Source organism: Sus scrofa, chromosome 9, assembly GCF_054392235.1.
Source record: "Sus scrofa isolate SSC_HxYL_T2T_F1_AM1 chromosome 9, Sscrofa_HxYL_maternal_Yorkshire_Landrace_v2.0, whole genome shotgun sequence".
NCBI lineage: Eukaryota > Metazoa > Chordata > Mammalia > Artiodactyla > Suidae > Sus > Sus scrofa.
Genome location: NC_139391.1, coordinates 17,449,015 through 17,476,085, shown reverse-complemented (window position 1 = coordinate 17,476,085; position 27,071 = coordinate 17,449,015). Strand labels below are relative to the sequence as shown.

Genomic DNA, 27,071 nt, shown 5'->3' with positions numbered 1-27,071 from the left:
TACCAAGGCTGCAAAAAAAAGTTGAGAATGAACAAACCGAACCTATGGAATAAACTATATACAGATGACTATGCAAATTATTTAAGCATCGGTATACATAAAATCAATTATAGCCACCACTGTGGGATGGGAAGGTAACTTCAGGAATGGTGAAACCCTTTGATGCTCCATCAAGTATGTCTTAAAGAAACATTATGGGAGTTCCCATCATGGCTCAGTGGTTAATGAACCTCACTAGTATCCATGAGGACGTGGGTTTGATCCCTGGCCTTGCTCAGTGGGTTAAGGATCTGGCGTTGCCATGAGCTGTGGTGTAGGTCCCAGATGAGGCTTGGATCCTGAGTTGCTGTGGCTGTGGTGTAGGTCAGCAGCTACAGCTCCGATTAGACTCCTAGCCTGGGAACCTCCATATGCCATGGGTGTGGCTCTAAAAAGACAAAAGACAAAAAAAAAAAAGAAAGAAAAGAACATTCTGCCCTCTTCCTGTCCAGGTCTTCGTGTGTCATCCTGATTCTGCATCATAATCCTTTTCTAGGCCCCACAGGGCCCACGTCCTACTCTTGAAGTTTTGAGAATGCTCAGTCTCTGTTTCTATAGTGGTACCACATTCAGGACTTCAGTGCTCAGAGAATCATGAAATCAATATTTCTCTGGTTCTAGTGGCCATTATTCCTAATTATCCAATGCAAATATCCATAAAGTGCTCCAACTTAAGAGAGGTTCACAATCCTGCTTGCCTTTCTGCAGCTGCTTAGAGCTGAGCAGTGTTTCATGTGTCCCTCGTGCTTTCAGGAAAAGCCAACCTCCAGATGAAGTGCCATCTTCAGGAACCCCCACCGCCTGGAGTCCCCCGTCATAGGCTACTTTTCCTGCCTTCCAAACATCCCCTCCTGTCCATAGGAGTTTTCAGTGTTGTTGTTTCTCCATTTCCAATTTTCTCCTATCCAGTCTAAACAAATTCCATTAATCCGTAGAGGATACTCTTTGTCACCTCTGAGTCTTCCACAAGAAATGTTCTCTTTCATATATATCACCACTTGTTTATCCATTCATCCTTTAATAGATGCATTTGGGCTTTTTCTGTATTTTGCCTAATATTAATAGTTCTGCTCTCAAGGTACTTGCTTGAGAGTCTGTTTTCATTCTTTGGATAAACATCTAGGAATGGGATTGCAGGGTCATACGGTAATTCTGTGTTTAACCTTTTGAGGGAAGACTTTTTTTTTTTAAGGGTACACCTGCAACATATGGAAGTTCTCAGGCTAGGGGTCGAATCAGAGCTACAGCTGCCAGCATACGCCACAGCCACAGCAACTTGGGATCTGAGCCACATCTGTGACTTATACCACAACTTACAGCAATGCTGGATGCTTAACCTACTGAGCAAGGCCAGGGACCAAACCCACATCCTTATGGATCCTAGTCAGGTTCTTTAACTGCTGAGCCACAAGGGAACTCCCTGTTCCTTTTTGAAGTGGATGGGGAATTCTTTGTGAAAGGTAGTGGACGTTTTCCTATGGCAGACCCAGAGACATGATTGGGTATTCTCTGCATAGGGGAGGCAGGACTCTGTCTGGATTCTCATGTCTTAACACTGTGCCTGGCATTATTAAGTAAGCACTGCTCAATCAGGATTAGTTGAAGGAATAAAGGGAAAAAAATCAATGAGAGACACTACCAAAGATGATGTAACATTGCAAGATATAAAAAGTTTCACAGTTCTCCCACCCCCCCTTTCTTTTCATCATTCTTTCCTTTGATTCAGTGTAATTAGCAAACTTACGATGGGTTTTCATTGTCAGCCCCCTAGTTCCATCAGAAAAAAAATTTCTCCCCAGATTTGTGGAGGACAGGGGGTGGCGATCATTTTCAAGCCATGAAGAATGTGATATTAACATAAAATAACACGAAGCTTTGGTGAGAATGGGCTCCTCTCACTGAAGGTTACACAAACTTGGAAAATTCATTGCAGGAAAAAGGGCAACATCTTCTGTTAGGTCCAGGTACGCCCTCTAGTGTCAGGAACTCCCAAGGACGCTCTGGAAGGAAACGGAGTCCCACCTGTCTGTCTCTCTCAATGCCTCATTCAACAATCTTAAAAAGGAGGTGGGGAGCGGCTCAGTGGGTGAAGGATCTGGCGTTGTTACTGCTGTGGTTTGAGTTTGATGCCTGGCCCACAAACTTCCACAAGACGTGGATGCAGCCCCCCCCCCAAAAAAAACTGGGATTTCTTCATATTAGCTATTCCGAGAGAAAAGAAATGACTGATATAAGTGGCCCAGGCTGTATCCATTCTCGTTGGAGTCAACAGAGTTACATTCACAGAGCTGGAGGAAATCTGGCCATCTCATGCAACTATGTCCACCCCGGGACCTCTGACCTCCTGGCATCAGAGGAAAGAGTATTTGGGATCCTCAGGAGGGCTCTGGCATTGCAGAATGCCTAAGGAAATTGTGCTGCCATTGGAGATGAAGCTGGAAACAATTTGCCAATTGACAAGCATCTTTGCGTTCAGCTGGAATTCACCCCCTTGATGTTGGATAGTCACTGCTGATTTGCCACTTCCTGAATAGTAGTTATGTCCTGAATTAATTGAAAATAGGGATATATGTAATGGTTTCATACATGTGATTGGTGAGGAATGTAAGATATGTTTAGATTGGGGGCTCATAAGGGTAAAAATGCAATAAAAGCAGTCCTCCACAGTGAATAAATCAGGACCCACTTCCTGCTACCTTATTAGCCTCTGAGGTATGGATTAACCAGGCTGCTTTTAGAGAGGGAGTCTTTTTCCCTGTCTTTTATGGCCCCACCCACGACATATCAAGATTCCCAAGCTAGGGATCGAATTGGTGCTGCAGCTTCCAGCCTATGCCGCAGCCACAGCAACACCAGATCTGGGCTGCCTCTGCAACCTATACCGCTAGCAGCTCACTGCAACAAAGGATCCTTAACCCACTGAGCGAGGTCAGGGGTGGAACCCGCATCCTCATGTATACCAGTCAGGTTCTTAACCTGCTGAGCCAGGAATGGAACTCCTTTCTTCAATTTTTAAAGAGCCATTTATATTTCCTCTTCTTGTTAAAGCCCTGGCAGGAATCAAATGTTCTTTTAATGTGCCTACTGCTTTGGATGGTGTTTGTCATACAGCTGAGGCTCACAAAGCTATGACAACCAATTTGTAGACTGAGTAATCCAGTGGTAACTGTTTACATCCTTGCAAGAATAATTAAGCCACTAAAACCTAATGATTGTTTACCACTTTAGAATTCACAAAGAATATACTGGTACATTTGAACTTCACAACTCCTGTGTGTTATTTTCAGCATTTTACCATGTGGGGCAAAGTCTGGAGTAACTGAGGTCTGACAGTGATAAATGGTGAAAATCAGCTCCACCCTAGAAACAGAGGAATTCAATTTTCCTGAAGAGAGCAACTAAAACAAAGAAATTTCGTCTTCCTGTCCACGAGAGGGCGAAAGGGCAGGAATGACGCGTTGGCTGGACTACACTTCCCAGAAGACCTCTGCGATACCGCCCCCTCTCCTTTGCTCAGCGGCCGAGGACTGCAGGTCCCAGAGTGCCGTTCTCCTTAGACTTCCGTCTCCGGTCGAGCCAAGCTCGGAATGGCCGTAGGCTCTCCGGTGGGAGTTGGCTGTGGAGTTGTACACTTCATTGCCAGGATATGGGCGCCGGCAGGTCCTCAAACAAGATTCCGCTTTCTTAGGGTGGTAACGGCGTTCTCGGGCTGGGGAGGGACGGTGGGAAAAGCGGAGCCGCTCTGAGCCATGCTAATGAATCGTGGGTCAGCCTGTGAAGAGGCCCGGCTTTGCGGGGGTGCGCTAGGAACCTTCGTCGGCGTATGCGTGTGTTACAGGCCGGGAACTACATTTCCCAGCATCCTCGCGGCACCAGAACTACCTTGCCCGAAAACCCGAGCGCGCTTCTGACAGCCTTTACCCCTTCCCGCCTACCGGAAGACTGAGGACATGTGGAGTCGCAGGGTTTGGCTGCTCCTGCGTTCTGAAGGCAGCGGGCGCCGCTGGGATTCAGCTCCCCGCAGGCGTTTCCCGTCAGCCCTACGGAGAGGTGAGGAAAGACACCGTATCTCGGATGCCTCCGTGCTCCGTAGGGAGACGATACCCGGGGTTTCTGTCTGCTCCCGGGGAACGGGAGGCGAGGGTGCCACGCCCTCCTCCCAGGCCCCTGCGGGTCCGGGCGACCCTACTGCAGGGCCGGGCGACCCTACTGCAGGGCCTCGCCTCCGGGGGTTTGGGCAGGACCTTCCTCCTCTTAAAGCGCGCCTCTGAAAGCCAGGCTCCACCATTAGAGCCCCGCCAGGCGTCTTTCCGAACCTTTTAATTATCAAATGTGGCTGACGATGCAGCCCTCTGGAGTAACCATAAGGTAATCTGGGTTCGCAGATAGCCTTTGCGGCCAGTTAAAACTTAGACTGTGGTACTTAGGTGGTATCTTGGGGCCCAGACTTTTGGTAAACTACAGCGTACATTTCAGGTCCTCTATAGTTTTCAGTACTCTGCAATCACCTGGTAGCCTTTTCCAAAAAAAAGAAAAGGAAAGAAAAGAAAACGGGACTGCCCAAATCTACAGGTGTGTTGACTGGCCCGCACACCTGTTAGCAGTGTGTTCCTGGAAAGCTGCCTTACTGAGAGATGTTTACGGAATATTTTTCCCCTAATTTTTGTTTGTGGTTTTGATTTTTTTAGACTCGCACCCTTGACATATGGAAGATCCCAGGCTAGGGGTCAAATTGGGCTGCAGCTGCGGGCCTACGCCACAATCACAGCAACACACCAAATCCGAGCAGTGTCTGCAACACAGGCAGGTCACGGCAACTGCCAGATCTTTAACCCACTGAGGGAGGCCAGAGATGGAAGATCCTAGTCTGGTTACCGGGGTGGTTACCACTGAGACGCAAGGGGAATTCCTCCCCTAATTTTTAGACTCTGAGGTGGTGTGCCGAGTAGGCATTTACTAACCTCAGCATTGTCTATTCCACTTAAAATTTTCCTGCTGGGTGAGCTGAGCCGCCGGTATCACTGCTTGTGCTCTTGCTCTGTTTTGATTTAGTCACACAGCAAGTCTGCTTTTGTTGACCCCCCATCTGTAAGATGCTGTTTACCTCCCAGGGTCCTCCACAAGATATTTGGTTACATAGTTACTTAGTGTAAGGACAGAGCGTTTTTTGAACCCTGTGAAATCAGTCCAGTTTCAATCCTTTGAAAACATTTGGAGCTATGCTTTGTTTATATAATCACATGAAAACACAATATTAAATTTTATGGAGAATGAATTTTGAAGTACTTACCATACTGGAAAATGCATCACCATAAGTAAACAATGTCTTAACGTTATTTGTTCCCTTAACCCAATTGAGTGTTTTTGGAGAAATTCTAAGTGGCTCCTTACAACTAATATAATTTGTGTCCTTCATTACTAACAAATGTTTATTGATTGTTTACTGTGTACAGGTAGTTTAAGCTTCCCTAGTAATATCAGTAATCAAGGAGTTAGGAAACCTTGACCTCATACCCAAGGAAGGATCTTACTTATCATCTAGTGCACTTCTGTTTTTAAAGATAAAAGAAGGTACAGGAAGGTGATTTTATTTGTCTAAGTTTATGACCAGTAGGATGGATTCCTAGTACACTACTACTTCCCAAACTTGGCAGAATATCAGAAACACTAGAGGGTATCTTAAAAAAACAAATTTTTATTCTCTCCTCCAGAATCACTGAGTCAGTCTCTAGAGGTGGAGCCCAGGAATCTCTGTGTTAGTTTATTATTTAATAGATTAATCCTGGTAATTCTCTCTTTTTTTTTAAGTTTTCAAGTTTAAATTTTATGAAAGTACAGAGTTTACAAGTTTTAAGTTTTCTTAAACTGGTCAACCTCAGACATTTTGTAGGAAAATTAGCATTCCAAAAAAAAAAAACCGTAAAAATCCATGGTTGACTTTGTGACTAAAAGGAAAAAAAATAACTATTTTAAAAGTTACCAAAAACTCCAAGCATATCTGAGATCATTATGAATTTCAAACAGTAGATTTACCACACATCACATTTTCAAATTATGGCAAAACATAACCACATAACATGGCTATACCTAATTATTTCAGAAGTTTTTAAAAAATGAACAAAGTTGTGACTATAAAGCTTTTGTAGCTTTTTTTTTTTTGCAAAATGAAAAAAACCCTTAAATCTTTAATAAAGGAAAACAGAACAGTCCTTAAATTTTTTATAAATAGCTCTCAAAACTTGTGTTACCCATCCCTTGCAAGCTCTCTTTACCTGAGAGTTTCCGAGGATCCTTCACTACAGAGGATTTCCTTAATTATCCCAATATTTTCACTCACATAAATCAGATTTAAACACCTATAGAAGTGCCTGTGGACAAATGCATTCTTTTTTTTTTTTCTTTTTTTTTTTTTTGCCACATCCACGGCATGTGCAAGTTCCCAGGCCAGCGATTGAACCCTCACTACAGCAGTGGCAACACTGGATCCTTAACCACTAGGCCATCAGGGAATGCATTCTTAATCTGCCCTTCTCCAATTAAGTTTTTGCTTTTAAAAAAAGAATCCTAGTAATTCTGATGCAACTAGCAAAGCACATATCAATGGACCAGCATGTGGAAATATATGTATTAATAATGAGTCATGTCACTGAGGTTGCAGGTCTAAATTTAGCAGTAAATATTTGTGCTTTTTTGAACTGAGGTATAGTTGATTTACAATATCGTGATTCTGGTATAGAGCAGAGTTATTCAGATATATATGTATATCTGTATTTTTCATATTCTTTTCCATTATACCTTATTACAAGATATTAAATATAGTTGCTTTAACTATACAGTAGGACCTGGTTGTTTATCTATTTTATATATAGTAGTTTGTATCTGCTAATCCCAAACTGCTAATTTATTCCTCCCCCCAACCTTTCCCCTTTGGTAACCATATGTTTTCAAAGTCTGTGAATTTGTTTCTGTTTTGTAAATAAGTTCATTTGTATAATTTATTAGATTCCATATGTAAGTAATACCATATGAGATTTTGTCTGGCTTGCTTCACTTGGTATGATAATCTCTAGGTCCATCCATGTTGCTGCAAATGGCATTATTTCATTTTTTTTAAATGGCTGAGTAATATAGTCCATTGTGTATATACCACATTTTATCCATTCCTCTGTTGATGGATGTTTAAGTTGCTTCCATCTTGGCTATTATAAATTGTGCTGCAGTGGACATTAGGGTGCATGTATTTTTTTCAAATTACAGTTTTCTCCAGATATGTGCCCAGGAGTGGGATTGCTGGATTTTATGGTAACTCTGTTTTTAGTTTCTTAAGGAACCTCCATAGTGTTTTCCATAGTGACAGCACCAATTTACATTCCCACCAACAGTGAAGGAGGTTCCCTTTTTTCCACACCCTCTCCAGCATTTATTATTTGTAGACTTTTTGAAGATGGCCCTTCTGACCAGGGTAAAGTGTTACTTCGTTGTAGTTTTGATTTGCATTCTCTAGTAATGTTGAGTATCTTTTCATGTGCCCACTCGCCATCTGTATCGTTGGAGAAATGTCTGTTTAGATCTTCTGCCCATTTTTTGATTGGGTTGTTTGGGGGTTTTTTTGTTATTGAGTTATATGAGCTATTTGTATATTTTGCAAATTAAGCCCTTGTTGGTCGCATTGTTTGCAAATGTTTTCTCTTATTCTGTAGGTTTTCTTTTCACTTTGTTTATGGTTTCCTTTGCTGTGCAAAAGCTTATAAATTCAGTTAGGTTCCATGTGTTTATTTTTGCTTTTATTTCTATTGTCTTGGGAGGCTAAAAAATTTGGTATGATTTATGTCAGAAAATGTTTTGCCTATGTTCTCTTCTAAGTGTTTTATGGTGTCATATCTTATGTTTAAGTGTTTAAGCCATTTTGAGTTTATTTTCGTGCACTGATGTGAAAAAGTGTTCTAACTTCATTGATTTATGTGAAGCTGTCTAGCTTTCCGAAAACCATTTGCTGAAGAGACTGTCTTTTCCCCATTGTATATTCTTGCCTCCACTGTGGAAGATTAATTGATTGTAGGTGTGTGGGTTTATTTCTGGCTCTCTGATCCCTTGGTCTGTTTTTGTGCCACTACCTTGGTGTTTTGATTACTGTAGCTTTGAAGTATTGTCTAAAGTGTGGGGTAGCTGTGCTTCCTGCTTTGTTCTTTTTTATCGGGATGACTTGGCAATTCTAGGTCTTTTGTGGTTCTATATAAATATAGAACCTATATAAAGGCCGCGGATCGAACCCTCCACCTTATGGTTCCTAGTCAGATTCGCTTCTGCTGCACCCTTCGTGGTGCAGTTTCTTATTGGGTGATTTCCATTATTCTGTCATCCAGATGATTTATTCATTCTTCTGCATTATTTAGTTTGCTATTTATTGCCTTTAGTTTGGTTTTCACCTCAGCAAATGAGTTGACTAATTTTGATTGGCTCCTTTTATAGACTCTTAATTCCTTATTACAGTGATCTGCATGTGTATCAATAGCCTTTCTTAATTCTTTCAGTGTTGGGTCTAGTAGACTGGAGAGGTCTGTTTCATTGTTTACTCTTTCAAGGTATTTCTCTTGTTCTCTTAATTGAGAGTGGTTCCTCTGCTTCTTCATTTTACTTCCATTTCTCTCACTCTATGAATTTAGGAGAAAGAGTTATCTATTGTCCTGAAGGGCTGTTTTTATATGGGAGTATCCCTGTGTAGCCTGAGTGAGTCTAGTATTTTTGATGCCAGGGCTCTTTTAGTTTGGAGCCTGCCTTGTATATGCTGGCCATTATCCCCTTAATAGGGGATGTGATTGGTGGTGTAGTGACCAGAAACTGCACTGAATGTTGAGCGGGACCTCTTTGCTCTGTGGTTGTCACAGACCTGTCAGGGGCAAGGTCTGCTCCTCATTTATTTTAGTAGAAGTCCTCAGACCCATTTCTGAGCTGTGGTGTGAGGTAGGCAGGACTGGAGCCCTTGTCCTGGGAGAGGACTATTGATTATTCCTCCACCGGAGCTCTCCAAGGAAATGTGCTCCATGGTGTCTCCTGTGACCTGTTTTAAGGGCTCACAAAGTACACTGTTGTTGGCACTGCCCTTGGCCCCACTTCAGCCCTGGGAATGCAGGCAGTGAGCCTAGATTTCTCTCAGGTACTATGATCATAAAGCTATCAGCACAGACCTGCTGAAAGAGAGGCACTGGTTCTGCCACGGGAGCTAAGTAAGCAGTCAGCCCATACCCCTGCTCTGCCTCTTCATATGTGCATCTGCAAAGCTGTCAGCTGCTAATGCTGGACCTACCCCAGCCACAGGAGGACCACTAATCCACTTGGATTCCCCACAGGCTCTGAGCTTACAGGCATCAGTGGCATAAATCTGCCAGAGTCGCACAGACTCAGATACATGGCTTGGCTCAACTCCTCCCGGTATGGGCAACCCATTGGCACATGCATGCTCCCAGAGTTGGAGCTGCACCACTGTGAGCATGCTGAAAACGAGGCTGCTGGGGGCCCCACTCCTCCTTCTTCAGAGGAGTTAACAGTGAGTCATCTGCGGCAGACCTGGGCTTAATCTAGCACACACTCCCATTTAAGGCCCAGACCACACTCCATCATCTCCACTCAGACAACCAGTCTTCTCCCAGGTCTGTCCACTGAAGCTTAAGTTTCAGCACCTGGTCCCTGTGTGCAGCAGCAAATGCATGTCTCAGGCTGGGGAAATGCAACATGGTGGCCAGGACCATCTGTACGGGTCTCTCTTTGTTCTACCTGCCGCAAGCTTGTTGCACACTCCTGTGAGGCTCTGAAGATGCCTCCCTTTCTGCCCTTGCTGATCTCCCAGCCAGTAAAAGGGATTCCCAGAGTGAGGGATGCTTTGTTCTTTCACAGCTCTCTCCCAGGGGTACAGGTCCCATCTTGATTCCTTTTTTTTTTTCTTTCTTTAATCTTGCCCAGCCTCATGGTTGATCTTTCTTGCAGTTCTGATTGTATGAGATCTGCCAACATTCAGTAGGTATTCTATGAAATTGTTTCCCATGTAGATGTGTTTTTGATGTATGAGTAGGAAGTAAGATCCACATTTTTCTATCCATCTTGATCTCACCTGAGACAAATATTTTTGACTTGAGCCATATGAGAAGTGATTTCCTAGCTTCTGTACATGATTTACATATAACATGCCTACACAGAATATCACAAGCCAGCTGCCTCTGCAGGTTTCCTAATCAGAGGAAAGAAAGCAAACTATTTTGACAGTAAGGGAGGTAAATGAAGAGCGGCAGCTATGTATGAACTGTACAATTTACTTCAGTTTTATGTTTTCTTTCCTTCTTTTTTTTTTTTTTTTTTTGTTGTTGTTGTTGTTGTTGTTATTTTTTTAGGGCTGCCCCTGCAGCATATGGAAGTTTGCGGACTACAGGTCAAATTGGAGCTGCAGCTGTCCACCTTCACCGCAGCCAGTAGTATCTGAACCTGACTAGTATCCATGAGGATGCGGGTTGATCCCTGACCTTGCTCGGGTTAAGGATCCAGCATTGCCATGAGCTGGATTCCAGATTTAAGTGATATCATACGGTATTTGTCTATGACTTACTTCACTTAGTATGAGAGTCGATTTGATTAGGCCCCATTGGTTTATTTTTGCTTTTACTTTTGTTGCCTTGGGAGACTGACCTAAGAAAAGATTTGTACAGTTGATGTCAGAGAATGTTTTGCCTGTGTTGTCTCCTGGGAGTTTGATGGTGTCTTATCTTATGTTTAAGCCTTTAAGCCATTTTGAGTTTATTTTTGTGCGTGGTGTGAGGGTGCGTTCCAGTGAATATATTTATTATTATTACTGTTTTTATAGCAATTTTGACCTATACCAGATGCTTTGACATAAAAATCTGTGCATCGGGGCTACCTTTTAAGATTTTAAAGCATTAGAGGCTTGGACTGTACCTCAGAACTACTACACAACTAACTCTAAAAGCTGTATTTTGATATAGATGTTTTTCAAAATCTTCATGGTGGAGTCTGGTATATAGATAGGGTTGACAGCCACTAGCCTGCAGGATAAACTTTAAATACCATTGCGTTGCAGGCCATGATCTTCACAGACTGAGTCAAACTGTCCTTCTGTCCATTATCCCTATACCCTGCATCTGCTCTCTTGCAGCAGGTTTACATTTCCCTCATTTTCTCCATTTCCAGTTTCTTCCCTTTAGAATGGATCTTATTTGAGACCCCATGATTTTACAAAAATCCCCAACCTACCAGATCCATCCATTTCACAACTCAAGAAGTGGGTTTTTTTTAATTGCTTAATTTTAAAGGTATGAACCATAAGTATCCTTGTTAAGAGTTGGCTGCTGTGGAGAGTGCTGAAGAAATATCTATGTATAAGGAAGGTTATCTAATCTAGTCTTTGTCTTCTGGCTAAGATGGAATATCAGGCACCAGATTTACCTTCTAGGGAGACTTTCATTACCCTAGCTTATTATCTTGAGCTTCTGGCTGTGGTACAGAGAAGGGGAGCTCAGCTAGAGCCTAGTGATAGGGTGACAAATATAGTCTGATTTGCCCTGGACTATGCTTCCATTCTAAGCCAAATAAAATGGTTACCATCCCTGCACATTCTTAGAGTTGAAGAGATGGAGCTGACAGTCTGTGGACACCAAAATGACTAGAGTTCACAGAACAGACTCACTAGAGGAGAATGCTGCATAGAGAGAGAACTTCAGAGATGAGCACAGGATCCACTTAGAGTACTTAACTGAATACCTGTCAGTGCATACATATAAGACAACTGCCTGAGGCTAGAGAAAGAACTATCTCCCCCCACCAACACACACACATACAAAATACATACATGTGAATGGGGACTGGTATCCAGCACTCCTACAGGGCCAGGAATAATGTCTGTTTCTGTCAGCAGATGGGAAAAACTCAGATTCATGGGACACTGGGTAGAATATTTTTAAGAGTTTTACCTCACTGGTGGGGGATAAATTACGCTTCACTGAGCAGTACCCTACCTGTGAATAATGTATATTAAAACCCAGACCTAAAAAGATCGAACTCTAAGTAATACCCATACATTGAGAATGAAGCTCTAGAATATTTATTATAGGAAGTACCCATTGTGGCTCAGCAGTAACGAGCCCAACTAATATCCATGAGGATGCATAGCCTCACTCAGTGAGTTAAAGGATCTGGCGTTGCTGAGTTGTGGTGTAGGTTGCAGATGTGGCTCGGATCCCATGTTGCTGTGGCTGTGGCATAGGTTGGCAGCTGTAGCTTTGAGCCTAGCCTGTGAACTTTCATAAGCCGTAATTGCAGCACTAAAAAGCAAAAAAAAAGCGGGGGGAGGGAGTTCCCATCGTGGCTCAGTGGGGTTAACAAATCCGTCTAGGAACCATGGGGTTGCGGGTTCGATCCCTGGCCTCACTCAGTGGGTTAAGGACCCGGCATTGCCATGAGCTGTGGTGTAGGTCGCAGATGCAGCTCGGATCCCGCATTGCTGTGGCTCTGGTGTAGGCCGGTGGCGGCTACAGCTCCAATTCGACCCCTAGCCTGGGAACCTCCATATGCCGCAGGAAGCGGCCCTAGAAAAGACAGGAAAAAAAAAAAAAAAAAGAATCTTTATTATAAATATATCCACCATCAAACAAGGTAATAATCATATTATTTAGCATCCAATCAAAAATCACCAGGCATGAGCAAATCAGGAATACACAACTCATAATGAAAAAAAAAAATCAGTCATTTAAAACCAAAGCAAAACTGACAGATGTAAGAATTAGCAGACATGTACATCTTTAAAATTTTAGAAGATATGGATGAAGTAAGAAAATGATCAATTTGAGTTTCTAGATATCAAGAGTAAAATGTTTTAGATGAAAACTGCATTAGATAGAATTCCTAACAAATTAGTCTTGCAGAAGAAAAGATTAGAAACTTTGGAAATACAATAAAAACTATCCAAAGTGTAAAAATGTGGGGGAGGAGGAGGTAGGAAAAAGGTTCCAGTGAGTTCTGAGACATTTTAATTTACACAGGCCTAATACCTGTGTAAAAGTCAAAAGTGGCAAGAAAAATTTGAAGAAATGATTGAAATATTTTCAGATGTGAGAGAAAATGTAAAATGACACGAGAGGCTCAACACTCAAGTACGAGGAACACGAAGAAAACTAAACCACGGCACTAATTATAAACTTTATTTAAAGTAGTGATCAGGAGTTCCTATCGTGGCTCAGATGAAATGAATCCAACTAGGAACCATGAGGTTGCGGTTCGATCCCTGGCCTCACTCAGTGGGTTAAGGATCTGGCATTGCAGTGAGCTGTGGTGTAGGTCAAAGACATGGCTTGGATCCTGCGTTGCTGTGGCTGTGGTGTAGGCCAGTGGCTACAGCTCCAATTGGACCCCTAGTCTGGGAACTTCCATATGCTGTGGGTTCGGCCCTAAAAAGCAAAAAAAATAAAAATAAAAAAATAAAGTAGTGATCAAAATAATTCTAATAAAAACATCCAGAAAAAAAAATTAAATAGCCATGCTAAGTATAGAGCAAAAAGATGAGCCTGACATCAAATTTCTTCCTATAAAAAAATGCAAGTGAGGCACCATCTGTAAATTAACTGAAAGAGAGCAAGCTCTCAGTCTAGAATTTATTTAGATCGTCTGCCCAATTTTTGATTTGATTATGTGGGGTTTTTTTGATATTTAGCTATATAGCTGTTTGGAAATCATGGAAATTAATCCCTTGTCCGTTGCAGAGTTTGCAAAAATTTTCTTGTATTCCATAGGTTGTCTTTTGGTTTTGTTTATGGTTTCCTTTGCAATGCAAAAGTTCTTAAGTTTAATTAGGTCCCATTTTTAAATTTTTTCCTTTTATTTCCATTACTCTAGAAGCCAGATCCAAAAAAAATATGCTATGATTTGTGTCAAAGAATGTTCTGCCAGTGTTTTCCTCTAGGAGTTTTATAGTATCTAGTCTTACATTTACTTTTTTTAATCTCCTTTTACATTTATTTTTGTATGGTGTCAGAGAATGTTCTAATGTCATTCTTTTATATGTATCTGTCCAGTTTTGGTTATTCAGGGTCTTTTGTGTTTCCATACAAATTTGAAAATAATCTGTTGTAGTTCTGTGAAAAATGGTATTGGTAATTTGATGGGGATTGAGCGATTGAATCTATAAATTGCCTTGGGTAAAATGATCATTTTAACAGTATTGATTCTTCCAGTCCAGGAACATGGTATATCTTTCCATCTGTTTGTAGCATCTTTAGTTTCTTTTATCCGTGTCTTACAGTTTTCAAGGATAGGTTTTTTGCCTCCATAGGTAGGTAGGTTTATTCTTAGGCATTTTATTTTTTGATGTTATTGTAAATGGGATTTTTTCCTTAATTTTCTCTTTCTGATATTTCATTGTTCGTGTATAGTAATGCAACACATTTCTATATATTAATTTTGTATTCAGCAACTTTACCAAATTCATCGATGAACTCTAATAAGTTTTCTGATAGCATTTTCAGGATTTTCCACATACAGCATTATGTCATTTGCAAACAGTGAGTTTTGCTTATTCTTTTCTAATTCAGATTATTATTTTTTCTTTTTTTCTTGCCTTTTTGCCATTTTCTTGGGCCGATCCTGCGGCATATGGAGGTTCCCAGGCTATGGGTCAAATTGGAGCTGTAGCCACCAGCCTACATCAGAGCCACAGCAATGCAGGATCCGAGCCGCCTCTACAACCTACACCACAGCTCACAGCAACGCCAGATCCTTAACTCACTGAGCGAGGCCAGGGATTGAACCCACCACCTCATGGTTCCTAGTCGGATGCATTAACCACTGAGCCACGACAGGAATTCCAGATTCCTTTTATTTTTCTTCTCGGATTACTGTGGCTAGGACATCTAAAAGTATGTTGAATAAAAGTGGCAAGAGTGGACATCCTTCACCCTGATCTTAGAAGAAATGCTTTCAGCTTTTCACTGTTAAGTATGATGTTAGTTGTGGGCATAACTATGTTTTTAAAGTGAAGCTATGAAATCTCTGGTTTGTCTGTTTATATATATGTGTACACATTATACATATGAAATATATTTACCTCTGAGAAATGTTATCAAATTTAAATTTATTAAAGAGCTCTGTTAACTGACTTTAAATGCTTACAAATTAAATATTTCTAAATATGAAAGAAAGTGGCCACAATGAATTTCAGGTCATGTGATACAGGAACTATTCAATATTAAATTAACATCTAGTATTAAAGCCAGCTAAAGTTTGCTGCTTTAATCAGTATAGATGTATCTTTTACTATAAAAGTAAGTTTACTGAAGGTCAATATGTCCATGTTACTTCTATTACAGAGTTTGTCAGGGAAAAAAAAAAAAACAACCTTGGTGTGGTGATATTTTTATAAGTTACAAAGGTAAATGAGAGAATAGTTTTCAGGTCAACTCTTTAGGAATAATTATATTTTCCAGGTTTTGGTTAACTTGAGTTTTGTTAAGTTACATGATGGAAATTTATTGAATATCTGGGTCATTTCAAATAAGATGAAATATTGGAAAATTAGTTGCAAAACTGATGTAAATTTTCCTGCTTTTATCTCTCTGTGAGAGGGAAACTAAAGATATTTGGGTTTATTAGACACATCTTATACCACATTGGGGAAAGAAATTACATGTTTCTGAAGGTTATGGGATATTCCAAGGAGGAAATGCTGGTATGACTGTCAGTTTATAATTACTTGCTGCTTGTCAGTTTTTGCTAGAGATTAAGGTTTTTAAGGGTTAAAATTGTGATATATAATTAAAGCTAACAAAAATAATAAGGGAAACATTTCAGTATTCAGGACAAGTAGGATGGGTATTTACAACAGAGGAAGGTATGAGGAATTGAAATACATTTTGTTAAAGGGAAAGTACGATTTTGTCCTAGAGCTGGTTATTTTTGGATGGAAAATAAGACGAATTAATATGCATATGAAAAGTTGTGGAAGGTTTGTAAAAAGGGAGCTCTGAAAAAGGAGTTTTGTACATTGTCAGGCTGAGATTAGATTAAATTTAATTAGGTAAACGAATTTTGTTGTTAAAAGTAGGCTGGTACAAGACTGGATTTGTTTCCTCTCTCTGTTAAGGAACATAGTTTCTTGGAGTACAGCCTGTGTTTCTTTGCCTTTAATTGGCCTGTACTTTTTTTTGAAATCTTTTGTCATTTTGGTTAAGTGAATGAGTATTGTTTCACAGTGACCTATGATCCTATTTGACCAAATGTTTTGAAACGTTTTTTGATTTTTTGTTTTGTTTTGTTTTTTGTCTTTTTGCCTTTTCTAGGGCCGCTCCCACAGCATATGGAGGTTTCCAGGCTAGGGGTCTAATCAGAGCTATAGCCACCGGCCTACACCACAGCCGCAGCAACACCGGATCCTTAACCCACTGAGCGGGGCCAGGGATCAAACCTGCAACCTCATGGTTCCCAGTGGGATTCGTTAACCACTGAGCCATGACGGGAACTCCCTTTTTTGATATTTTTGACAAACTGCCCAAATATCAAATTCTCACTAAAGTTCTTTTGATCTCCCGCTAACTCTGGGATGCTTTGAAAGAACACTGAGACATCTCAGAGAGGAGTTTTAAACTAATAGGCTTATTTGGTATGTTAAATTACTTGACAGGCATTGTCATGTGTTTGGAGATGAACCTTAGGTTATATTGTATAGACAGCCCTGTCATTAATATAGATATTCGAAATTTTATCTGGAATTCCTAAAAGTCTGGTATTCCCTGGTGTAGTGTTATCATTTATAATTCATTATTATCTTGAAATGTTATGTGTCACAGATGTCATATGTTATATGTCAGAGTTTCTTGTCATATAATCACATCTTTAACCACGCCTGATCTTAAGTCTTGCTATTTGTGGACAATCATTGTTTTACTCTCATGCTTTTTGTACATTGAAGATCTTAAAGAAAACTCATAAAAAGGACTCTTTGACAAATACAAGTTTCTGATAATTTTTAGATCATACCACTGAACTGAATAAGAAATTAGAAAACCCTAGTGGGAAAACTGATGACTTCATTCAGATTTTCAGGAATTATATGAGGCTCCATTAACTGATAAACATGATTTATAATTTTATGCCTTTTTCTGAAATATATTGGCTTTTAGTCTTTGTTTTCCAGAAAAACCTTTCCTCTTATGCTATAACCTGCGAGTTGATAAAGTATATACCTTTGTAAACAAAGATGAAACATCTGTCACTTCTCTCTCCTGAACTTCCAGAATTTGGCTTCTCCAGCTGGTTCCCCTGTGGATATGATGGTTTATTGCAACCAGATTACAACTAATTATACTAATCGTTGTTTTAATTAGTTCTTTGTTTTTTATTTATGCTTTGTGTCGCTCTCTGCTATACTATGACTTCATTAATGTTACTAACTGATTGATCATCTCTACATATCCTACATGGAGTAATTATAATAGTATAGCTCTAAATATGGGAAGAAGCAGTAAGGGAAAACATTTCTTGGATCATAATAAACTAGTAACTAATAGGCAATCCAGAGAATTTTAGATTATCAACAGGGTCTAATCCAGAAGGTAACACATTAAATGGCATATCAACAGAATTTTTGCCTCATCTAGGAATGAGCCTTCCTAGCACCATGGGACAAAATTGGTCATGAAATGCACCCTGAATTTTGGTTGAATTTATGACCAAGGGGGAGGCATTGTGGATGAAAAGTGTTGCCTGCCATATCAGTAAAGAAAGGCTGTTGCAGCCTTCAGCCACTGCAGCTGCCCCATCTCTGTGCCCTGAGGGGATTCAGGATGGAGGTTATGGCCCTAGATAGTTCAAGTACACATCAAAGGAATGATTTTGATGAGCCCAGGACCTTTTATGTTCCCATACATAGAAAATCACTTAAAAAAAAGGGGGGGAGGGAGAAATGAAAGTACTAAATTCATTAACTTGAGCTTGTTTTCTTTAATAGTAATCTATTACCTGATGTTTTACCTGGTTTTTGTTGCAAAACTCATATATATCTTCAGTCTTCGCTTACTCTTCAGAGCAGTCTCAGAGATCTGAGAGGCTGTCTTCTGAGTGTAAATTTTTAGAAAATATGCCAAATAAATAAAACATAATTCTCAATTTTTAGGTTCTGCTTTTTTTTTTTTTTTTCTCCAGTCAACAAGTCGGAAGCTTCTCTTCGCACAAGATATTCATAGTTTGTTGACTTTAAGTCAGAGGAACTGTATACTAATCTGCCTTACTCTGAGACCATAAGATGTCAGACAAATTACTTAGCTCCTCTGAGCCTCGGTTTTCCTCATCCATAACATGAGAATTTTAAGATGAATAATCGGTGTGAAAATAGTAACATAGAATATTACTAGTGATTTTTTTCCACTAAACCCCAAATAAAAGACAAAACCTCTAGTCAGGGAATTAAGAGTACCAGTCATTATTCCTAATGCAATTGTTATTGAACCTACCATTGAAGTCTGCCCCCTTTTCCTCTAATTTTTCCTTTCTCTCCTTCCTTAGGTCTAATAGTAACACACAGAAGCACACTGCTTAACTCTTCTAGATGGCACTCAAAGCCAAAACGATTGCTAATCACTGTGCTAATGAGTGTGTGTTCAAAATTGATCCACCTTTACATCTGCTTCCTCTTAAATCTTGTTAACCAGAATTCATCTAAAGGACTGGACATTACTTTTTCTTTTTTTTGTTGTTGTTGTCTTTTTTGTTGTTGTTGTTGTTGTTGTTGTTGTTGTTGCTATTTCTTGGGCCGCTCCCACGGCATATGGAGGTTCCCAGGCTGCGGGTTGAATCGGAGCTGTAGCCACCAGCCTACACCAGAGCCACAGCAACTCGGGATCCGAGCCGCGTCTGCAACCTACACCACAGCTCACGGCAACGCCGGATCGTTAACCCACTGAGCAAGGGCAGGGATCGAACCCGCAACCTCATGGTTCCTAGTCGGATTCGTTAACCACTGCGCCACGACGGGAACTCCGACATTACTTTTTCATCGTCTGAATTTAGAGTTTATGTTTAGATTTAAAACATCTATTTACTGCCTACTAGTCTGTAATGTCAGTGAAGACATCTGGGAGTTCCAGTTGTGGCTCAGTGGGTTACAAACCCAACTAGTATCCATGAGGATGCGGGTTTGATCCCTGGCTCAGTGGGTTAAGGATCCAGTGTTGCCATATGCTATGGTATAGGTCACAGATGTGGCTCAGATCCCACATTGCTGTGGCTATGGTGTAGGCCAGTAGCTGCAGCTCTGATTTGAACCCTAGCCTGGAAATTCCATATGCTGCAGGTACTGCCCTAAAAAAAAAAAAAAAAAAAAAAGGCATCTGTTATGTCTGGTTTTGCTCATCATCCCTAACAGTACGTGGCACTCAGATGTTGGCTGGAAAAATAGTTAGGAAGGGATCACATTTGTGTTATACTATACTAGCAGAAAAGCAATACTTGAGGTTGCAGCAGTAACACCTGAAGTTGGTCTTTTAAGTACTTAGATGTCTTAGGTTGCTTAGGATAAAAAAGAGACAGTCTGGGGTGACAGCATGGGCTTTGGCATCAGAAGACCTGGATCTGAATCCTGATTCCACCAGAGATTTTGTGACCTTAGGCAAAACCTCAGGCTTTACCTTTCCTAGGCTTGGTATCTAAAAAAGGTGGCTAATACCACCTTGCCTTGGAGGTATAGCATCTTATGTTTGTAGTTATTAGCAGTTATTTTACTTAATGCGTGATAATAGTAATAAAGTTATTATGTGGGCAAAGTTCTCCCCCCCAAAAATACTTCTTAAATACAATTCTTCACCAATAGAAAAGGACCATCCTGTGTCTAGTTTAAAAATTGGGGATTTTTTTTTTTAGCATCTCTTTGAATCTTTTTTTTTCTTTTTTTCCTTAAAGTATAGCTGATTTACAATGTTGTGCCAATATCTGCCATATAGCAAAGTGACCCCATCATGAGAATTTATTGAAATAAGACATTTATGTCAAAAATGAGAAAAACTTCCTAGCTCTTTTGTGTTCACACTACTAAGTAATCCAGGATTTAAAATCCAATTCATTGATTGATTCAACAATAAAATATTGTGACCCAATTATTTGCCAAGCACTGTTTTAGGTACTGAAAATTACAGTAAGGGAAACCACAGTCCAGGCCTCATGGAACTTAGATTCTGGTTCAAAGAGCCAAATAGTAAACATAATTTCCAATTAGAACCAAGAACTATGTAGGAAATAAACTGTAGATTTATATAAGAGTGGGTGAACAGAAAGCTACTTTAGACAGGAATATATGTACAAAAATTATCATAACTCAGTAAAAGACCTCTGAGCACTCAGGAGAGTTGGGCGGTTTCTACTCTCCAGTAATTAAAGATTGTGGCACTGATATCCAAAACTTCTGATATATGTTACAGTGTTAACACTGACTCTTAAAATTTTGAAATGCTAAAAGGAAACATTGAATGTTTGCTATTACAGAATATTAGAGATCTTTCAAATAAAAGAATCAGAGGGAGTTCCCATCATGGCTCAGCAGAAACAAATCTCCCTAGTGTCCATGAGGATGCAGGTTCGATTCCTGGCCTCGAATGGGTTAAGGATCTGGCGTTGCTGTAGTGTAGACCAGCGGCTGCAACTCCAATTCGACCCCTCGCCTGGGAACCTCCATATGCTTTGGGTGTGGCCCTAAACATCCAGGAAAAAAAAGAATCAGGGGGCTCAAAGGAGTAATTTATCTTGTTTGAAATAATAGAATTCCTAGAGAGAAGAGCTGGAAGTGTATTGTAAAGAGGGGGAAATGCTTTAGAAACTAAAGTGTGATGCTTCTCATAGTTCATAACAACAAAAAATTATCTTTTCAGACTTCTTAACCACTGCAACCAAGGAAGGATATGATATGAGGCGAGTGGACATAACTCCTTTAGAACAAAGGAAATTAACTTTTGATACCCATGCATTGGTTCAGAACTTGGAAACTCATGGTGAGTCATATGGGTCCCTCTTGAAAATTTTAATAGCACTCATAACAACTTACCTATTATGAACAGTTAAGAGTCATTAGTTAAATATAAGCCATCCAGGAATTCCCTTCATGGCTCAGCAGTTAACAAGCCCGACTAGGATCCAAGAGGATGCGGGTTCATTCCCTGGCCTAGCACAGTGGGTTAAGGACCTGGCGTTGTCATGAGCCGTGGTGTAGGTTGCAGACACGGCTTGGATCCAGTGTTGCTATGGCTCTGGCATAGGCCGGTAGCTACAGCTGTGATTTGACCCCTAGCCTGGGAACCTCCATATGCCGTGGGTGCGGCCCTAAAATATAAATAAATAAATGCCATCCATACAATGGAATAATTTAGTCATTAAAATGGTATAGCTTGAAGAATATTTACTGATAACAGAAATGCTTAAGAAATGTAAGTTGAAAAAGCTTTATAGAAATATACATGTGCAGAATGATTCCAATTATGTAAAAAAAACTAGGCTGATACTAAAAAGAACAATGTTTTAGAAAAGAAAACCAAAGAGCAAGCACAAAAAAGTTACCAGATACTGAAGTCCCCACTGTAGCACAGCAAATTAAGTATCCGGCATTGTCTTTGAGGCACCACAGGTTCAATTCCCATGGGTTAAGGATCTGGTGTTGCTACAGCTGTGGTATGTTTCACAGCAGCAGCTCGGATCCAGTCCCTGGCCTGGCAACTTCCATATACCTGGGGTGTAGCTGGAAAAAAAAAAAACTACCAGATAGTGTAACAGTTATTTAAATTATGTGATACTGTGGGAATAGAAGTGTTGGAATAGAATGATTTAATGGAATAGAATGCCTTATGTACCTTAGAAAGTAATATATGTCTTAGAAAGTAATAAAGGCAAAGTAGGGAAAGGAAGGACTATTTAGAAGTGAGCTGTGATAAATTACTGGCCATTTGAAAAAAAAAAAAGACATAGATCCTCTTACTGAAAAATAAATTCCAGGTTGATTAAAAGCTAAATGTAAAAAAAAGGAAAGGAAAAACTATAAAAAATACAATGTATAAATAGTTTGAGACTTTTAGAGTAAGAATGCAAGACATAAAACTCAAAAGCAGTGAAAATAAAGACTAACAGGTGTGACCTACAGAAATACTTAAATCTCGGTATCAGAAGGATATAATCCATTCTGTGAGGTTAAAAATGTTATGTTAAATGTTATGTTAAAAATATGTTAGCAACATATATGACAATGAGCCTGTTGCTTTAATACACAAAGAATTCATATGAACTAAGAAAAGTTGTGCAATTTTATAGAAAAAATGGACAAAGGGCACAAACAGCTCACAGAAGAATAAATATAAATAACCAATAAATATATGTAAAGATGCTTGAGGAGTTGTCCTGAGGTGCAGTGAATTAAGGATCCTGTGTTGTCACTGCAGCGGTTTGGGTCATTGCTATGTCATGGGTTTGATCCCTGGCCAGGGAACTTGCACATGCCAGGGACACAGCCAAAAAAAAAAAGATGCTTGACCAAGGAAATGTAGATGTTAAGTATAAATTAAAATAACAATGCAATAATGCAATACCATTTTTATGCCAATTATACACTCAAAGACTAAGAATGCCCATCTTGATATAGAAGTGAGGTAATGGGGAGTTCCCGTCGTGGCGCAGTGGTTAATGAATCTGACTAGGAACCACGAGGTTGTGGGTTCGGTCCCTGCCCTTGCTCAGTGGGTTAACGATCCGGCGTTGCCCTGAGCTGTGGTGTAGGTTGCAGATGCAGCTCGGATCCCGCGTTGCTGTGGCTCTGGCGTAGGCCAGTGGCTACAGCTCCGATTGGACCCCTCGCCTGGGAACCTCCATATGCCACGGGAGCGGCTCAAAGAAATAGCAAAAAGACAAAAAAAAAAAAAAAAAAAAAGAAGTGAGGTAGTGGATCAGTGGAATTAAAACTGGAAAGTGCTTTTAGAGAGTAGTTTAGCATAATCTGTTGATTTTTAATTGTAACCTTTTTTTTTAAAGACTGCAATTGACCCTTGAACAACACGAGAGATGGGGCACCGACCCCCAGCACACTTAAAAATCTGTATAGTGGCCCTTTGTGTCCACAATTCCACATCCACGGTTCAACCATCCACAGATCATGTGGTATGATACTGTTTACTATTGAGAAAAATCTGCATCTCAGTGGACCCACTCATTTCAAACCCATGTTTTTCAAGAGTCAACTATGTGGCAGTTTAAATGATGAAAGTTATATCTGAGAGGATGTTCACTTTTTAAAAAAAATATAAACACCTATTTGCTGTTTATAGGATTTGACAAAGCACAAGCAGAAACAATTGTATCAGTATTAACCACATTATCAAATGTCAGCCTGGATACTCTCTATAAGGAGATGGTCACTCAAGCTCAACAGGTAATATTTTTATTTTTATCATTTCATGACAGTTTTGTTAGTCTTTCTTCATAACTGCATCTCTGTCTACCGTCCCCCCCCCCCCCCCCCCCCCCGCAAACACACCTGTGTCTTCTTACTCTCTCGAAAGGGACCAAAAACAGAAACAACCTTTATTGAAGTCAGTATCCAGAGAGATTGAGGAGGTGAATTGTGTGAAGAGTTATCACAAAACTATGGTAGCACAGAGAATGCAGTTTTGTCACATCTTTCATTGTATAATTACATTATTTGACTGACAGCTGATAGTGATAGGTTGTTAGTGAGACAACTTTTTCCCCATAGAAAGCCCACCATAGTAGAAGGGCTGACTACCTTACTACAATCATGTGTGTTTGGTTAATTTTCATAAACTGGAAAGCTGGAAAGGATTTACATGACTTGGAGAGACTTCCTAAATCACCTGTCTAAGATGCTCTAATTTGACCAGTAACTCAAATCTTTAAACATCAGATAATACCATTCACTAAAACTTAAGCAGTGAAAGACACAGTACTGAGCTCTTATCATGTATTTTCTTATTTAATACCAACTAATTATTCTATTTTGCCGTGAAAGAGAGGACTGGAGTTGTTGAGTAATTTGCAAGAGTTATCATTATGCTATGGACAAAAAGCAATTTTATATAAAGGCCAGAATAAAATAAGCCTAACTGTGGAATAATAATTCATAATCTGTTAGTCATGAATTCAGTGTGTTTAAGAATATGTTTTCTATGGTTATATTTTTAATTTTAATTTTTCAAATTCAGGGTTTCTTCCCCAAATAAATATTTCATAGCAGAGAAAAATGGGTTTCTTTCTTACATAAAATTATGTTACATTGTTTCTTGCATAAAATTTTATTACTTTAAAGGTCGTGAAAGAGCAAAAGCTTTATAAAGATTTTTACTATAACCTCCAATTAGTTATATATTTAGAATTAATAGCATTGACCCGTTAGATTTAACTCAAATTTGTGCATTATTTTAGATAAATTTATTCAGAATCATAACAGACTACTACATCTACTAAAGAAAAGGCCACTCATTTAATTCCCCAAACCTCTGTGATACCCTGAAAGAGCTAGTGGAGTTACTTTTTTTTGCCCCAATCCCATGTCACACCAGGAACCTAAGCTGCTACAGTGACAGTACAGGATCCTTAACCCTCTGTGCCACAAGAGAACTCCTTGAACTACTTTTAATAGTTATTTACTCTGAAATCAGATTTTTAAGTATAATAGCAATGAATTAAAACAAATTTTTAATGCTGCCAAGACCATTTAATCTTACATTTAAAATGTAGGATTGGATGTAGGAATACTACTACTAAACTTTAAGGATTTTGTTTGTTTGCTTTTTAGGGCCCAGCCTGCAGCTTATAGAAGTTCCCAGGCTAGGGGTCAAGTTGGAGCTATAGTTGCTGGCCTATACCACTGCCACAGCAACACTGTATCTCCCACCTACAGATTGAGGCCAGAGATCGAACCCACATTCTCATGGATACTAGTCGGATTCGTTTCCGCTGGGCTACATTGGGGAACTCCACTTTGGGGTTTTTTATTCCACTAGTGATACTGTTCTTGTTTGTGGGTTTTTTTTGTTTGTTTGTAAACCCTTTTTCAAGGTTATACGTTCATCTGCTTTTTCTTTTGATAATGAGGGATAAAAGATGAGTCAATAAGCTACATGATTTTGAATTTAGTGGTTTTATTTTCATTGTAAGGCTGCTCGTTTTTTTTTTTTTTTATTTTTTTTTTTTTTTTTTTTTTTTTTTTTAGGGCCACATCTGCAGCACATGTAAGTTCCCAGGCTAGGGGTTGATTGGAGCTATAGCTGCCAGCCTATGCCACAGCCACAGCAATGCCAGATCCGAGCTGCTTCTGAGACCTAAACCACGGCTCATGGCAACACCAGGTCCTTAACCTACTGAGCAAAGCCAGGAAATCAAACCTGCATCCTCATGGATGCTAGTCAGATTCGTTTCCGATGAGCCATGACGGGAACTCCTGTGAGGCTGTTTTAAATCATTTCTACCAAAATGTCCCTCCCTAAAGAAGCCAAAATTTATAAATCTATCAGATGGGGCTACTTTTTCTTTCATAGACTCTTTGAGGTGCCAAATATAGGAAGGATATTCAGAAATTTAAACAAAACTAATTTTTATACTGACAAGTGGTACTTATTTAAGCCATACTTCAACCTATTTTGTCTTATACTGCCTGACTTCCAAGTCTCATTCAATATCCTATTAATTTCTGATGGTAGAAGATCCTTCAAAGCAATGAACAGTTAAAAGCTTTCTCATGTAGATAGTTTTAAAATAAATAAATAAAATTATTTGTTGAAGAACTATTAGAGACAAGTGTAAACTGCATTTTATTGGGACTCTTTCATTGAAAAGACCTGGATATTTGTTTTTCCTCAGTGGGAGATAACATTTTCTTCCTTGAATCTCCTGCTGCATTTACTTTTCATTTTGATATTTCAGAAATATAGGTTTCATATATTTTTATGGGTTTTTTTTTTAGCCAAGAAACATTCATTATGCTTTGTAGCAAGATAAAAAATTCTTTTAAAGTTGCATGAACAATTCCATGTAAGGGCATAGCCTTACCTAGATCAGTAGGTAATTTTAATTTTGCATTCTAGGAAATAACAGTACAACAACTAATGGCTCATTTGGACTCCATCAGAAAAGACATGGTCATCCTAGAAAAAAGTGAATTTGCAAATCTACGAGCAGAGAACCAGGTAATCAAGTCTCAAATTATTATTAATAAAACAACTGATTTCACAAGTGTTATACTTAGTGAATCATAGGACTCAAAGAATTACTTAATGTGGTTAATAAGTAATGATTTACAAGCTTTTAGATAAAAATATACATGTTTAGCCATACCTAATCTTTCTTATGTATATATCATAGTTTCTTGAATACTGAAGAATAAGAGTTGTATTTTATAAAATTTCTAGTTGTTGGGAGTTCCCTTTGTGGCACAGAGGAAATGAATCTGACTAGAATCCATGAGGATGCGGGTTCGTTCCCTGGCCTCTGCTCAGTGGGTCGGGGATTGAGCTGTGGTTAGGTCACAGACACAGCTCGGATCCCACTCCTAGCCTGGGAACTTCCATATGCTGTGGGTGTGGCCCTTGTTTGGATGATGTAATAATTATTTCTGTTACTTAAGAGAAAAATATTCCTGTAATTCAGTCAGAACTTTGTTATAAACTAGCTTAAATATTTTAAAATTTAGAATATCAATTATTTTTTTTCAAGTAGAATACAGTAGGTTCCCCCCTTACTGCTTTTTTACTTGCTACGGTTTTAGTACCTGTGATCAACTGAAGTCTGAAAATCTTAAATTGCACACTGTTCTGAATAGCATGATGAAATCTTTTACCATCCCCCCAGGATATGAATCATCTCTTTTTCCAGTGTATCTATACTGTGCATGCATCCCACTGATTAATATATAAGGAAAAACTATACACATATAAGGTCAGGACTGACTATTCGAGGTTTTAGACATCCACTGGGAGTCTTGGAACATATCCCCCATGGATAAAGGG

General features: G+C 39.6%; 2 protein-coding genes across 2 annotated transcripts in view; one reads left to right on the top strand and one right to left on the bottom strand.

The window, feature by feature from the left end:
* The window catches only part of ANKRD42 (ankyrin repeat domain 42), a 151,127-nt gene that overhangs the window by 33,891 nt on the left and 90,165 nt on the right, over nucleotides 1-27,071 (bottom strand). The gene's annotated exons all lie outside the window — the stretch shown is intronic.
* The window catches only part of CCDC90B (coiled-coil domain containing 90B), a 32,757-nt gene continuing 9,281 nt past the window's right edge, over nucleotides 3,596-27,071 (top strand). Inside the window, exons 1-5 of the mRNA XM_084975502.1 lie at nucleotides 3,596-3,699; nucleotides 3,878-4,089; nucleotides 20,943-21,062; nucleotides 23,376-23,479; nucleotides 26,151-26,252. Coding sequence (XP_084831628.1) covers nucleotides 3,990-4,089; nucleotides 20,943-21,062; nucleotides 23,376-23,479; nucleotides 26,151-26,252 — 426 coding nt within the window. The 5' untranslated portion in view covers nucleotides 3,596-3,699; nucleotides 3,878-3,989. The remainder of the gene's footprint in view (nucleotides 3,700-3,877; nucleotides 4,090-20,942; nucleotides 21,063-23,375; nucleotides 23,480-26,150; nucleotides 26,253-27,071) is intronic.